General features: G+C 47.2%; 1 protein-coding gene across 2 annotated transcripts in view; it reads right to left on the bottom strand.

The window, feature by feature from the left end:
- adgrd1 (adhesion G protein-coupled receptor D1) overlaps nt 1-16,379 on the bottom strand; it is a 349,877-nt gene that overhangs the window by 319,962 nt on the left and 13,536 nt on the right. Inside the window, exons 3-8 of one of the 2 annotated variants that reach the window (XM_086011896.1) lie at nt 14,222-14,338; nt 13,140-13,235; nt 10,489-10,611; nt 9,758-9,934; nt 617-874; nt 4-86 (exon numbers count right to left, since the gene is read on the bottom strand). In XM_086011896.1, coding sequence (XP_085868022.1) covers nt 4-86; nt 617-874; nt 9,758-9,934; nt 10,489-10,611; nt 13,140-13,235; nt 14,222-14,338 — 854 coding nt within the window. The remainder of the gene's footprint in view (nt 1-3; nt 87-616; nt 875-9,757; nt 9,935-10,488; nt 10,612-13,139; nt 13,236-14,221; nt 14,339-16,379) is intronic. The other variant, XM_086011897.1, reaches the window with a different exon arrangement.

The raw sequence follows: 16,379 nt of genomic DNA, 5'->3' as shown, positions 1-16,379 counted from the left end.
TACTAGAGCACCCGCTGTGGCGGAGACAGAATCCAAAACCCCCGAGGGCGGCGAGGACAAACTTTCAGTTGTGCAAACAGTCAGACCTGGGGAGAGATCACAGACACGGTCGCTCATGGTTTTTCATTAATCACGCGAGTGCGTGTGTTTTATTACATAGCAATTTCTGACCATCTGCGGCAACTAAAAAGGTTAATTAAAAACCCACAGCCCACGGTAGAGAAGGGTTACAGAGGAGAACACATGCCATACAAAAAGAACTTTCATTTCTACAGCGCCTTTTGTGACCTCGGGACGTCTCAAAGCGCTTTACACCCAATGAAGTACTTTTTGAAGTGTGGTCGCTGTTGTAATGTAGCCGGTGCAATGCTTTGGGACGACCCAAGGTCGTGAAAGGTGCTATATAAACCCTCAGTAAGCTCCCCGCTGGAGTAGAGCTAATTTACAGAACAAACGGGAAACTGTTCAACCTCCGTCACCTCCAGTCCAGATCCAAGGTCGTCCCTTCCTGTCGTCGAATTATAGTATGCAGACGACGCTTGCGTCCCGAGGGACTGCCCAAGAAGAAGATGATAAATGCTAGTAGTTTCTTTTTTTCCCCTTTACTTCAGTTTACCTGTAGTGGCATTGTAGTACAGCTGAACCTCGTGTGGTGTGAGTGCACGCTCCCAAATCACAAACTCATCAAATGATCCGGTCACGTACTGGTTGAAGGACTGCTCATTTTCGGTGCCAATTACCAGGTTCGCGTACTGATTTTCATAGTCTGGAGCCAGCTTCCCGTAAGTGTCGTTGGTGCTGAATGTCCCGTTGACATAAATCTTCAGGCCACCATCAAGAGTCCAGGTGAAGAGAATGTGTGTCCACTCAGGGCCTGGAGAGCAATGAGAAGGCATGAACTCGCACACAAGGAAATGCAGCTGGAATTCAGAATGTACCCAAGCTGTTATTTTTCTTTGACTTTTCAAACCTTTACTTCTTTGATTGACTTTCAGGTTCGCACCAGATTTTCCTGCTCCTTATCAGGAAGGTCCAGGAAGCTAATAGTTTGCAAACAAATTATCAGGGCATCTGAAAGTTCAGCGTTTTTAAAGTTGTTAAAGATGGCACAAAGTCTCTGAAAGTCGGTGAACACACCCACAAACACAAACAACCGTGTACGCACATCCGCGCACAAACACAACACACAACGCAAAACACAAACACAAACACACAAACACAGCAATAGACAGACACACACGTATAAAGACAGATGCAAACATGAACATAGATATCCGCGCACACGGGCACAGGTGGACACACACACACATGTAGACATACGTGAATGGACAGACACACACCCAAAAAACATGTTCACTTTGGAAAATAAACAAATTTCTGATGGTAGAAAATAAATTGACTAAAAAGTAATGGGCAGTAACAACAGTGTGTTCACAAACGTACAGACAACCCTAAGAGAGACGAGTCATCATCTGTCCTTCCTACATAACTCAGCCCCAGGGCTTCGGAAAAGAAATACCAAACCCAATTATTGTTTAAAAACAGACCTTAAGAAACTGTGCTAATGTGACTTCATCACTGTCTTCTCGAATAGCTGCAACTCCTGCCTTATAACTTTGTGCAGTTTATATAAATTCTATATAGCCTGCGGGACCCATTATAAAATGGGTCCACATAAATTAAAAGCACCGAGACACTGCGAAGATTTCGAGCTGGAAACGTGAGAAGCTGGGCAGGAGACACTTGTGCACAAGTGTCCGTTATTTATTGAGGCCATCCTCCAGCAGCCAATCTATCAATGTCCTGGCAGTTGATGAATATCATGTCAGCAGCTCGTGGAAAATACAAGGGGGAGAGAAAGTGAAATCCAACTGTCTGGTAGACGCCACAATTTACAGAAGACTGAGAAAACAAAACTTGCATTTATATAGCGCCCTTAACATAGTAAAACGTCCCAAGGCGCTTCACAGGAGTGATTATCAAACAAACATCGACACCAAGCCACATAAGGAGATATTAGGGCAGGTGGCCAAAAGCTTGGTCAAAGAGGTAGGTTTTAAGGAGCCTCTTAAAGGAGAGAGAGGCGGAGAGGTTTAGGGAGGGAATTCCAGAGCTCGGGGCCCAGGCAGCTGAAGGCACGGCTGCCAATGGTGGAGCAATGGAAATCGGGGATGCTCAAGAGGCCAGAATTGGAGGAGCGCAGAGATCTCGGAGGGTTGTAGGGCTGGAGCAGGTTACAGAGATAGGGAGGGGGTGAGGGCCATGGAGGGATTTGAAAACAGACACATGGGAATAATTTTAAGGCAGTAATCCCACCTTGGGGTTCAGCAGGCCCCTCTCAATGAAATGACTGCCTTGTAATCACTCTCGGGCATTCGTTGCCCCGAGTGTTGTGTCTGTTCAATGTATGATTTTGCTATCTATGAGCCCCAGCCGCTGTTCTGCTCTTCTCGCAATCATTTGCCAGTAATTCTCTCCAGTTCCTCTGAGTAATCAACAGTTGGCAACAAGTCCAATCTCAAAGTTTAACTGCATGTGTGTCGGTGTCATGGGCCAGGTACAAAAGTGGTTCATGGTTCAACAGGCACGATTAGTCACAAGGTAATAATTCAAATAATTGCAGGAAAATGTGCGACTAATTTCAGCCGTTGTTACTCCCCTACAATACCATTGCAGATATGAACAGGAGGAGGCCATTCAGCCCCTCGAGCCTGTCCTGCCATTCCATTAGATGATGGCTGATCTTCTACCTCATCTCCACTTCCCCCCCTTGGCTCCATATCCCTCAATACCCTTACTCAACAAAAAGCTACTGACCTCAGTCTTTGGCATTATCAATTGACCCCCAGCATCAACAGCTTTTTCGGGGGGGGGGGGGGGGGGGGAAAAGAGTCCCAGACCATCAAGTGTGGATTCAGGCTTCATTGTGTTTTTAGGCCTCAATAGGACTGAACATCACCACTTCTATCCTGCAACTGTACTAGTTCACTGCTATTCCCTGTGGGTTTGCTAACTAGCCAGTTTAACATCATCACCTTTTTCAAACTGGAACTCAGGTTCTCAAGCAAACATTGAAATACACTTTCTATGAAATGTCCACAGCCAACTTCATACTGCTCGTACCGTACATCTTGAGTCCTGTTCCGAGCAGCCAGTATCAGCCATGGCTCGGTGGGTTGCACTCTCTCTCTCGCCTCTGAGTCAGAAGGTCGTGGGTTCGAGTCCCACTCCAGAGGCTCGAGCACAAAAAACAAGGCTAACACTCCAGTGCAGTGCTGAGGGAGTGCTGCACTGTCAGAGGGGCAGTGCTGAGGGAGTGCTGCACTGTCGGAGGGGCAGTACTGAGGGAGTGCGGCACTGTCGGAGGGGCAGTGCTGAGGGAGTGCCGCACTGTCAGAGGGGCAGTGCTGAGGGAGTGCCGCACTGTCGGAGGGGCAGTGCTGAGGGAGTGCCGCACTGTCGGAGGGGCAGTGCTGAGGGAGTGCCGCACTGTCGGAGGGGCAGTGCTGAGGAGTGCCGCACTGTCAGAGGGGCCGTCTTTCGGATGAGACGTTAAACCGGGGAACCGTCTGCTTGCTCAGGTGGATGTCGACGATCCCGTGGCACTATTTCGAAGAAGGGCAGGGGAGTTCTCCCTGGTGTCCTGGCCAATATTTATCCCTCAATCAACTTCACTAAATAAACAGATTATCTGGTCATTATCACATTGCTGTTTGCGGGAGCTTGCTGTGCACAATTGTCTGCCCCGTTTCCCTACATTACAACAGTGACTACACTTCAAAAGTACTTCATTGGCTGGGAAGCGCTTTGGGATGTCCTGAGGTCATGAAAGGATTACATCGGATATACGACACAGAAACAGGCCATTCGGCCCAACCAGTCCATGCCGGTGTTTATGCTCCACTCGAGCCTCCTCCCGTCTTTCCTCATCTACATAAGACGTAGGAGCAGGAGTCGGTCATTTGGCTCCTCGAGCCCACTCCACCATTCAGTAAGATCATGGCTGATCTGATCTTGGCCTCAACTCCACTTCCCTGCCCGCTCCCCATAACCCTCGACTCCCTTATCGTTCAAAAATCTGTCTATCTCCACCTTAAATATATTCAATGACCCAGCCTCCACAGCTCTCTGGGGAAGAGAATTCCACAGATTCACGACCCTCAGAGAAAAGAAATCCTGATTTCTGATTTAAAAGGGTGCCCCCTTATTCTGAAACTATGCCCCCTAGTTCTAGATTCCCCCACGAGGGGAAACATCCTCTCAGCATCCACCCTGTCAAGCCCCTTCAGAATCTTACATGTTTCAATAAGATCCCCTCTCATTCTTCTAAACTCCAATGAGTATAGGCCCAACCTGCTCAACCTTTCGTCATAAGACAACCCCTTCATCTCCGGAATCAACCTCGTGAACCTTCTCTGACCTGCCTCAATGCAAGTATATCCCTCCTTAAATAAGGAAACCAGTACTCCAGGTGTGGTCTCACCAGCGCCCTGTACAGTTGTAACAGGACTTCCCTACTTTTATACTCCATTCCCTTTGCAATAAAGGCCAACATTCCATTTGCCTTCCTAATTACTTGCTGTACCTGCATGCTAACTTTTTGTGATTCATGTACAAGGACCCCCAGATCCCTCTGTACCTCAGCATTTTGTAATCTCTCCCCATTTAAATAATAATTTGCTTTTTTATTTTTCCTACCAAAGTGGATAACCTCGCATTTTCCCACATTATACTCCATCTGCCAGATTCCTGCCCACTCACTTAGCCTATCTCTATCCCTTCGGAGATTCTTTGCGTCCTCCACACAATTTGCTTTCCCACCTATCTTTGTATCATCAGCAGATTTGGCTACATTACACTCAGTCCCCTCGTCCAAGTCATTAATATAGATTGTAAATAGTTGAGGCCCCAGCACTGATCCCTGTGGCACCCCACTAGTTACAGTTTGCCAACCTGAAAATGACCCATTTATCCCAATTCTCTAAATCTATCAGCATAACCCTCGATTCCTTTCTCCCTCATGTGTTTATCTAGCTTCCCCCTAAATGTATCTGCTGTTCGCCTCAACCACTCCCTGTGGCAGCGAGTTCCACATTCTCACCACTCTCTGGGTAAAGCAGTTTCTCCTGAATTCCCTATTGGATTTATTAGTGACTATCTTATATTGACGGCCCCTAGTTCTGGTCTCCCCCACAAGTGGAAAGATCTTCTCTACATCGACCCTATCAAACCCTTTCATAATCTTAAATACCTCTATCAGGTCGCCCCCCAGCCTTCCCCTTTCTAGAGAAAAGAGCCCCAGCCTGTTCGATCTTTCCTGCTGGTTGTAGCCTCTCAGTTCTGGGATCATCCGTGTGAGTATTTGTTGCTCACAATTGTTACATACACTGCTAAACATCAGTTTCTGACTGGGCATAGTTCCTACATTCATGTATCTTAATTCCAGTACTGACTTTCTATTCAGAACACAATTACACAAGATATACGGCACAGAAACAGGCCATTCGGCCCAACCAGCCTATGCCGCCGTTTATGCGCCACTCGAGCCTCCTCCAGTCTTTCCTCATCTAACTCTATCAGCGTAACCCTCGATTCCCTTCTCCCTCATATGCTTATCGAGCCTCCCCTTAAATGCATCTATACTATTTGCTTCAACCACTCCCTGTGGTAGCGAGTTCCACATTCTCACCACTCTCTGGGTAAAGAAGTTTCTTCTGAATTCCCTATTGGATTTCTGGGTGACTATCCTATATTGATGGCCTCTAGTTATGCTCTTCCCCACAAGTGGAAACATTCTCTCTGTATCCACTCTATCAAAACCTTTCATAATTTTAAAGACCTCTATTAGGTCACCCCTCAGCCTGCTTTTTTCAAGTGAAGAGACCCAGCCTGTTCATCCTTTCCTGATGTGTATACCCTCGCATTTCTGGTATCATCCTTGTAAATCTTCTCTGCACCCTCTCCAGTGCCTCTATATCCTTTTCATAATATGGCGACCAGAACTGTACGCAGTGCTCCAAGTGTGGTCTAACCAAGGTTCGATACAAGTTTAGCATAACTTCCCGACTTTTCAATTCTATCCCTCTAGAAATAAACCCTAGTGCTTGGTTTGCTTTTTTTATGGCCTTGTTGACCTGTGTCGCTACTTTTAGCAATTTGTTCTCCGAGATCCCTTTGTTCCTCTACCCCACCTAGACTCGCACCCTCCAAGTAATGTGACCTCCCTATTCTTCCGACCAAAATGTAATACCTCACATTTATCTGTGTTGAACTTCATTTGCCAATTATATGCCCATCCTGCAAGTTTATTAATGTCCTCCTGTAATTTGTTGCAGTCCTCCTCAGTATTGACTATCCCCCCAATTTAGTGTCATCTGCAAATTTAGAAATTGTGTTTTTGATTCCAAAGTCTAAATCGTTAATGTAAATTGTGAACAACAGTGGTCCCAGCACTGACCCTTGTGGAACACCACTACCCACCTTCTGCCACTGTGAATAGCTACCCTTTACTCCCACTCTCTGCTTTCTGTCTTGAAGCTTTTCTCTGGTGCCAGTGTCCCATGAAAAGGAACCCCTCTTTCCCACACCAGCCTTTGCCACGTGTTAATTCTCCTGATCTGTCTGTTTCTATGCCAATTTGCACGTGGCTCAGGCAATAATCCAGTGATTATTACCCTCGAGGTCCTGCTTTTTAATTTAGCTATTAAGTCCCAATGCTCCTTCAGCAGGACCTCCTCCCTGTTTCTATCCATGGCATTTGTTCCAATATGGACAACAACAACTGGATGTACCCCAACCCTTTCCAAATTCCTCACCAGCCGCCTCAAGATATCCCTTACCCTGGCAACACACTCTTTGGGATTCTCGTTCTTAATTGCAGAGGACGCCAGGCAATGACTATCTCCAACAAGCAAGAGTCTAATCACTGTCCCCTGACATTCAACGGCATTACCATCGCTGAATCCCCCACCATCAACATCCTGGGGGTCACCATTGACCAGAAGCTTAACTGGACCAGCCACATAAATACTGTGGCAACAAGAGCAGGTCAGAGGCTGGGTATTCTGTGGCGAGTGTCTCACCTCCTGACTCCCCAAAGCCTTTCCACCATCTACAAGGCACAAGTCAGGAGTGTGATGGAATACTCTCCAGTTGCCTGGATGAGTGCAGCTCCAACAACACTCAAGAAGCTCGACACCATCCAGGACAAAGCAGTCCGCTTGATTGGCACCCCATCCACCACCTTAAACATTCACTCCCTCCACCACCGGCGTACCGTGGCTGCAGTGTGTACCATCTACAAGACACACTGCAGCAACTCGCCAAGGCTTCTTCGGCAGCACCTCCCAAACCCGCGACTTCTTCCACCTAGAAGGACAAGGGCAGCAGGCGCATGGGAACACCACCACCTCCAAGTTCCCCTCCAAGTCACACACCATCCTGACTTGGAAATATATCAGCTGATCCTTCATCGTCGCTGGGTCAAAATCCTGGAACTCCCTCCCTAACAGCACTGTGGGAGTACCTTCACCACACGGACTGCAGCGGTTCAAGAAGGTGGCTCACCACCAACTTCTCAAGGGCAACTAGGGATGGCCAATAAATGCTGGCATTGACAGCGACGCCCACATCCCATTAATGAATTTTTAAAAATCTATCCCCCTAATTATAGAATCCCCTATCACTACCACATTTCTATTCTGCTCTTTACCACCCCCCCCCCCCCCACCACCTTGGTCTGCATTGTGGCTGTCCTCCCCGCAGTCTTTCTCCTTGTCCTCACAGGTAGAGAGTACATTGTACCTGTTGGACAGGACCAGTGTCTGCGGGACTTCCTTCTCAACCTCTCCTCAGCCCGCGCTACCCGTCTCCCGAGCAGTCACACCCTCCCCTTCCTGAACCTGTGCTTTCCTCTGGGGTGTGACTGTATTCTGGATAAAACTATCCAGAAATTCCTCCCCCTCCCTTATGTTTCGGAGTGTCTCTAACTCGCTCTCCAGCTCAATGACTCTGAGCCGGAGTGACTGAAAGCAGAGACATTTCCTACAAATGTGGGAATCCGGGACAGTCGCGCTGTCCACAAACTCCCACACACTACAGTCCCCACACACAGCCTGCCCTGCCATCGCCAGAGTTTTTTATTTATATGCTTATTTAAATTAGTTAAAGTTTTTAATCAAGAGATTATTTAGAGTTATATTATTTAATTAGTTTATCTAGTTAAGTTATTAATTTAATGAAGTATTAGTTATTGTTCCCCAGCTCTTAGTTTAAACACTGCACTGACTTAGAGACAAAAGAACACTCGAATACTCACCAACCAATCAGCTACCTGCTGTCCTGTGATGTCACTCCTCGACTTGTTTTTCTCTCTGCTCCGGTCCTCGGTCAGGTCCGCTCCGCCTCCGCTCCTCACAGCGAGTCTGGGCCCCTCCCTGACAGCGCTCTTTATTTCCTACCTCTGCTCCGGTCCCCGGTCAGGTCCGCTCCTCCTCCACTGCTCACAGCGAGTCTGGGCCCCTCCCTGACCGCGCTCTTTATTTCCTACCTCTGCTCCGGTCCCCGGTCAGGTCCGCTCCGCCACCACTCCTCACAGCGAGTCTGGGCCCCTCCCTGACAGCGCTCTTTATTTCCTACCTCTGCTCCGGTCCTCGGTCAGGTCCGCTCCGCCTCCGCTCCTCACAGCGAGTCTGGGCCCCTCCCTGACCGCGCTCTTTATTTCCTACCTCTGCTCCGGTCCCCGGTCAGGTCCGCTCCGCCTCCACTGCTCACAGCGAGTCTGGGCCCCTCCCTGACCGCGCTCTTTATTTCCTACCTCTGCTCCGGTCCCCGGTCAGGTCCGCTCCTCCTCCGCTCCTCACAGTGAGTCTGGGCCCCTCCCTGACCGCGCTCTTTATTTCCTGCCGCTGCTCCGGTCCCTGGTCAGGTCCGCTCCTCACAGGCGCTATATAAATGCAAGTCTTTCTTTAAGTCCTCCTTTTCCTTGTTCCTTTCACTTTAGACTTCCAGGCAAGACCAACTCCACCAACATCTGGTCTTAAGCGAGATTTGGGTTCTCTCGCTATCTCACCTTTCTCTCAATGTCAGCGGAAACAGTCACTCTTGATTCATTCAAATGCAAATTAGATTGATTTCTTTCAGAAAATAACATTTTGATATCGAGTATAGGAGTGATTTGAGCCATGATGTGTGGGGAGTGCAGCGAGCTCGGGAGGAACAGGTGACTTTGGGCCTCTGGTTCCCAAAGCTCTCCACCACTGGGGGTTTTCCTCGCCTCATGTCTGGGTCTGTTGTGGACTCAATAGAGGTTGATCGCTGTGATTGGTCAACAACCTCATTAATCGTTGGATCATCAACAACCGGAATGGGAGAAGGCGAACTAGATGGGCCTGGGTCTTCATCTCACAATCCCGATGTTCCTCTGCTCCCAGGGAATCCACAGTAAATACGGAGACTCTGGGGAACCCCTGTCCTAACTTCTGAAAGATCGTGTAAGCTACCCAAAGCCAGACATTAGAAAATGGGTAGTGTTAGCGTGCAGCAAGAAAGAAAATGGTAATAATTCAACAAGTAGAATCTGATGAGACAGACAGACAAACACTTGGTGACCTCAATGACTCAGAGTTCCCAATGGCTGCAGAAACAGTTTGAAAACCTATGGCATTGGGGAGTATTGTCAACAGCTCATGACTCAAGGGGCACCGAATGCGAGAATCCGCAAAGTGCGGAGGGAAATATTTCTTAAACCATTGCTTACCTGGTGGGCTTATCGTTGCTTTCCACCGGCGTAAGGTTTTACGAGTGTAAAATTCTACGTAGCCCCCATCAACGCTTGCGTAGATGGAGAATCCATTGGACAGCACCTTCCCACCAGAGGCCATGGCAAAGCTCGACTGTTTCTCCAGGTTCTTCCAGAAGAAGGAAAAGGTGACGCCTGAAGGAAAGTTGGACAAGGTTTTAATTTTCAGTGATAACAAGCACAGGGTGGAGACTGCGATCGCTTCTGGTCTCGTACGAAGGCTGGACACACAACCGTTAGACCGGTGCAGAGAGGGCCAAGAACGGGGCCAATCCCACGCTGCACCCTGGAACGTTTACTCAAGGCACTGGGCGCTGTCGTGGTTATGGTCCCAGGCTATCAGCCCAGCAGTCGGCAGTTCAAATCCCACTCCAGCAAGTAGTGAAACTCAACGAGTAAACCTGGTAATTTATGGGGAAGGAGAAACCAAACAAGACGTCGGATTGGTCGATAAAAACCCAACCAGAGGCTCCTGCCTCCCTAACCCTGGCCAATATTTATCCCTCAACCAAAAAAAAACAGATGACCTGGCCATTATCTCTTTGCTGTTTGTGGGAGTTTGCTGTGCACAAATTATCTGCCGCTTTTCCTACATTACAACAGTGACTACACTCCAAAAAGTACTTCATTGGCTGTAAAGCGCTTTGGGACGTCCTGAAAGTCGCGATAGAAATGTAAATGAAACCAACCTGCCTCACTGCACTCCGCCGGGTCGCTAATGCAGGAGTTTCTGTAGCTCCCGAAGTGTAGGAAGGTCGCACCCGAGTCACCATTGAGGTAAACTCCCTTGTTTACGACTCCCTCGACAATATCTAAAAGAAAAAGAAGCAAAGGGAACAGTTTGAACATTGGCGAATGTGCTGTTGATCGAGCTGCCGTCCCTCCAGGATTGGCCTGCAGTCTCCGGGAATTGAAGATTAATCTCCGGGACACTGCGGGGAGCAAAAACCCCGGAGAAAAATCACAGGGGGCATTAAACAAATTGAGTTTTTTAATTATCTTTGAACACTTCTTTATTGGAGTTGGCAGGTGGGGGGGGGGGGGGGGGGGGGGAGGGGGGGTGGAGGAAGGCTGTTTGACCGACAGTCAAGAATCAGCCAATCGGGTAACGAAGAGTCTGTTCGCTTTTCAATTGGACGCGAGGAGGCGGGGCTCCGTGAGGATGGACGTGTCGGGCGACCAATGGCGGGTGCGAGGCGGTTGGTCATGTGATGAACCCTCCAGGGATACATCCAGCCAGACCCTAACTGTCGAAGACAGAATTGCAGGTATCGCAGAAACCTTGCGCAGCCATGAAGACTGTAGTTATACCGTGCAGCTGGTGTGAGGCAATTCGCAGCCGACAGTGGCGGAGTTGCACTGTGGGGGGGGTGGGTAGATTGTACTCTGTATCTGTGTGTTTAGACCCACGTGTGCAAAGCTCCACTCCCACTGGTGAATGTTAAATGTTTTTGGAGTAATCCCACTCCCTGCTCTTTCCCCGTAGCTCTGTAAATGTTCACTTTTCAAGTATTTCTCCAATTCCCTTTTGAAAGTTACTATTGAATCTGCTTCCACCGCCCTTTCAGGCAGCGCGTTCCAGGTCACAACAACTCGCTGCGTAAAAATATTCTGCTCATCTCTCCTCTGGTTCCTTTGTGAAGTGACTCCTTTAGATAATTAGATTTGTGGATGGAACCCAATTTTAATTGGTACTTGTGGAACTGTACCCCAATATACCTGGGAGATTGAACTGTGAAACTGTACCCCAATATACCTGGGAGATCGAACTGTGAAACTGTACCCCAATATACCTGGGAGATCGAACTGTGAAACTGTACCCCAATATATCTGGGAGATAGAACTGTGAAACTGTACCCCAATATACCTGGGAGATCGAACTGTGAAACTGTACCCCAATATATCTGGGAGATAGAACTGTGAAACTGTACCCCAATATACCTGGGGGAGATAGAACTGTGAAACTGTACCCCAATATATCTGGGAGATCGAACTGTGAACTGTACCCCAATATACCTGGGAGATAGAACTGTGAACTGTACCCAATATACCTGGGAGATCGAACTGTGGAACTGTACCCCAATATACCTGGGAGATAGAACTGTGAACTGTACCCCAATATACCTGGGAGATAGAACTGTGAAACTGTACCCCAATATACCTGGGAGATAGAACTGTGAAACTGTACCCCAATATACCTGGGAGATAGAACTGTGAAACTGTACCCCAATATATCTGGGAGATCGAACTGTGAAACTGTACCCCAATATACCTGGGAGATCGAACTGTGGAACTGTACCCCAATATACCTGGGAGATCGAACTGTGAAACTGTACCCCAATATATCTGGGAGATCGAACTGTGAAACTGTACCCCAATATACCTGGGAGATAGAACTGTGAAACTGTACCCCAATATACCTGGAGATAGAACTGTGAAACTGTACCCCAATATACCTGGGAGATAGAACTGTGAAAATGTACCCCAATATACCTGGGAGATAGAACTGTGAAACTGTACCCCAATATACCTGGGAGATAGAACTGTGAAACTGTACCCCAATATATCTGGGAGATAGAACTGTGAAACTGTACCCCAATATATCTGGGAGATAGAACTGTGAAACTGTACCCCAATATATCTGGGAGATAGAACTGTGAAACTGTACCCCAATATACCTGGGAGATAGAACTGTGAAACTGTACCCCAATATACCTGGGAGATAGAACTGTGAAACTGTACCCCAATATACCTGGGAGATCAAACTGTGAAACTGTACCCCAATATATCTGGGAGATCGAACTGTGAAACTGTACCCCAATATACCTGGGAGATCGAACTGTGGAACTGTACCCCAATATACCTGGGAGATAGAACTGTGAAACTGTACCCCAATATACCTGGGAGATAGAACTGTGAAACTGTACCCCAATATACCTGGGAGATAGAACTGTGAAACTGTACCCCAATATACCTGGGAGATAGAACTGTGAAACTGTACCCCAATATACCTGGGAGATAGAACTGTGAAACTGTACCCCAATATACCTGGGAGATAGAACTGTGAAACTGTACCCCAATATACGTGATTGGCTTCAGCAAAAGACGGCAGAGAATTGAAAATGAGAAAAAAAATGTCATGTACTGTGGACGGTAATAAAATCTTTAACTATTGGCTGATTCACTTCATTTCACGATAGCGATGTGTTGATACAGTCGCCACTACAGCCTGGGGCCATCTTAAAAATTATTTAAAGGCTTCAAGTCGCAAAACTAAAGAATAACTTTGCCTCGGCCTCATATAACCGGCTATATGATAGGCAAAGCCATAAATTCTCACCTACAATTGTTGAGAGATTAGAGAAGGCAGAATCAATGGTGTAGACAGAGGTAGAGTTAGAGGAGGGAAGCAGAGTGAAGTTGTGGACTCGGAGAACTGTCAGAAAGAAAAGCAAAGACAGCGAGTGAGACGAAGAACAAACAATGAGGCGGTACATCACGTCATGGTGCTTACAACATCTGCAACAGATCATTACTGCAAGGGAGATTAAATGACAAATACATTAAAATGGGCAAAGCCTCAAAACATTTTGTCACTGTACAACAGCTTTGGAGAATGAGGTAATATTCACTGAGCTGGAACAGGAATATCAGGAGCAAAGCAAGCAGAAAACATTACACAGAATGTACGGCACAGGAACAAGCCATTCGGCCCAACTGGTCCGTGCCGGTGTTTATGCTCCACACGAGCCTCCTCCCACCCTCTTCACCATATCCTTCTAGACCTTTCTCCCGCATGTGTTTATCCAGCTTCCCCTTAAATGCATCTGGGTATTCGACTCAACCACTCCCTGTGGCAGCGAGTTCCACATTCTCACCACTCTCTGGGTAAAGAAGTTTCACCTGAATTCCCCATTGGATTTATTAGTGACTATCTTATATTGACGGCCCCTAGTTCTGGTCTCCCCCACAAGTGGAAACATCTTCTCTGTGTCTACCCTATCGAACCCTTTCATAATCTTAAAGACCTCGATCAGGTCACCCCTCAGCCTTCTTTTCTACAGAACAGAGCCCCAGCCTGTTCAATCTATCCTGATAGGTTTAACCTCCTAGTTCTGGTATCCTTGTGAATCTTTTTTGCACCTTCCCCGCTGCCTCTATATCCTTTTTATAATAGAGACCAGAACTGTGCACAGTGCTCCAAGTGTGATCTAACCAGGGATCTATACAAGTTTAACATCACTTCTCTGCTTTTCAATTCTATCCCTCGAGATATGAAGCCCACTGCTTGGTTTGCAATAAACACATGAAAAAGGGTAAATCTCCCACCGTGTTACATTTATATGTTGGAACTTTGCAGCAATTGTATGGAACATATGAAATGCAACGAGAGTGGGACATCACTGACTGGCATGCACATACTTATTTCACTGCCATTGACATGACCTGTTCGACTTCCGTTCACGTCGCACAGCTCGTTGAGTCCCTCCACTCGGTCCAGGGGCCAGTAATGCGACGCTGATTCTAACACCTGGAAACCTGCAAAACAGCTGGTTAGTTCATCGCATTTCTTACAGCAAAACCCAGTCAGAAATCCCAACACAGTCCTGGTCAAGTACTAATTCAATGACTAAACATCAAACAATAAATCGCCCCGAGATATTATTCCCATTCTCTTCGCACGCGCTTCCCCTGGAGAACTGCGTGAAGCAGCGGAAGGAGTCACCGATTAACAGTGCGAGAGGCCGCGACATGAACGCTCCTTCCATGGCCATAACCATCTTTACCCCAGTTAGTCCTGTATGGCGGGAGGGTTTTATGGGCTCCCACAACCCAGACGGTAAGGGAGGGGTCACCCACACCCACACCCACCAGACCCGAGGATCCCGCCGGAGCGCCGGGCTCCACTCACTGGGACTGTCTGCAGCAGGGTTCAAACCCACGAGCTTCTGATTCCAAGGCCAAAGCCTCGCTCCTAATGCTGGGATAAAAGCCGGACAAAACAACTTGGAAGGTTTGGGATGTTGCGCTGCCTGAAAGGGCGGTGGAAGCAGATTCAACAGCGACTTTCCAAGAGGGAATTGAATAAATAGTTGGAAAGAAAAAATTTGCAGGGCTATAGGGAAAGAGTGGGATTAATCGGAGAGAATCTTTCAAAGAGCCGGCACAGGCACGATGGGCCGAATGGCCTCCTCCTGTGCTGTGAGATTTGATGTTGGACGGTATTCAGCTCATCCCGTTAAGAGTATTTGATCCCTGGTCTGAGGAGCGTTCTCTCAATCAGAGGGTTTACATCACGTGACTGCACAGGAAAAATAACTCATTTTTTCCCTCAACATTTAGCCCCCCTGTAAGAATAAAATTAAAATAATCCTCAGCACAATTATTCTTTCATGGGATTTGCTGGCTGTGGACAAGACAAATGTCCTTTTACATATGGAATGTTTTTGACAATCCATTGATTTTATACACCAGGATTATATATTCCTAGATGGATCACAGCTTTGCTCTCACACCGTGTGGTAGATTATAGGTTTATTTTATCTCATCCAGAATTTTTAGGTTAATGTGAATAAAACAAATCTTTGCATCATCAAAAATAACCTTTTACATCGAGTCGCAACACCTTGCTGGCATCTTTAACTTACATTCCTGGCGATTTATTACTGTAATTATTCGAGAAACGATTTTACACCAAGTAAAAACATGGAGCTAGAAATTGGATTGCGCAAAATTTTAAACGCCATGTTGAAAGAATGTATAAAAGGTTTTTTTTTTGAGGGGAAAAAGCGATGCAGAGATTTGATATATTGGGGTACAAATTGGACCTCACTGGTTTCCATGGGCATAGAACAGGCATATCAAGGGCCGATTTCAGGGACCTTGTCCCACCGCCCAAAGGACGCCTGAACGATGCCCAATGAGATATTGGACTGGACATTTCTCCAGGCCTCCCCAACAGCCGCCTAACTTGCATTTCTATAGCGCCTTCCATGACCTCAGGACATCCCAAAGTGCTTTACACCCAATTAAATACTTTTTGAAGTGTAGTCACTGTTGTAATGTAGGAAACACAGCAGCCAATTTGCACACAGCAAGCTCCCACAAACAACAATGTGATAATATAGAAACATAGAAGATAGGAGCAGGAGTAGGCCATTCGGCCCCTCGAGCCTGCTCCACCATTCAATGAGATCATGGCTGATCATCCAAACTCAGTACCCTGTCCCTGCCTTCTCTCCATATCCCTTGATCCCTTTAGCCTTAAGAAATATATCCAACTCCTTCTTGAATATATTTAATGAATTGGCCTCTACTGCCTTCTTTGGTAGAGAATTCCACAGGTTCACCACTCTCTGGGTGAAGAAATTCCTCCTCATCTCTGTCCTAAATGGCTTACCCCTTATCCTTAGACTGTGACCCCTGGTTCTGGACTCCCCGACCATCGGGAACATCCTTCCAGCATCTAGTCTGTCTAGTCCTGTTAGAATTTTATAAGTTTCGATGAGATCCCCTCTCATTCTTCTAAACTCCAGCGAGTACAAGCCCAATCGACCCAATCTCTCCTCATACGTCATTC

Source organism: Somniosus microcephalus, chromosome 19 (genome assembly GCF_052327205.1).
Source record: "Somniosus microcephalus isolate GS21.2 chromosome 19, FLI_Smic_1.0, whole genome shotgun sequence".
NCBI lineage: Eukaryota > Metazoa > Chordata > Chondrichthyes > Squaliformes > Somniosidae > Somniosus > Somniosus microcephalus.
The sequence above is the reverse complement of the archived record's forward strand: the minus strand, read 5'-3'. Positions and strand labels throughout refer to the sequence as shown.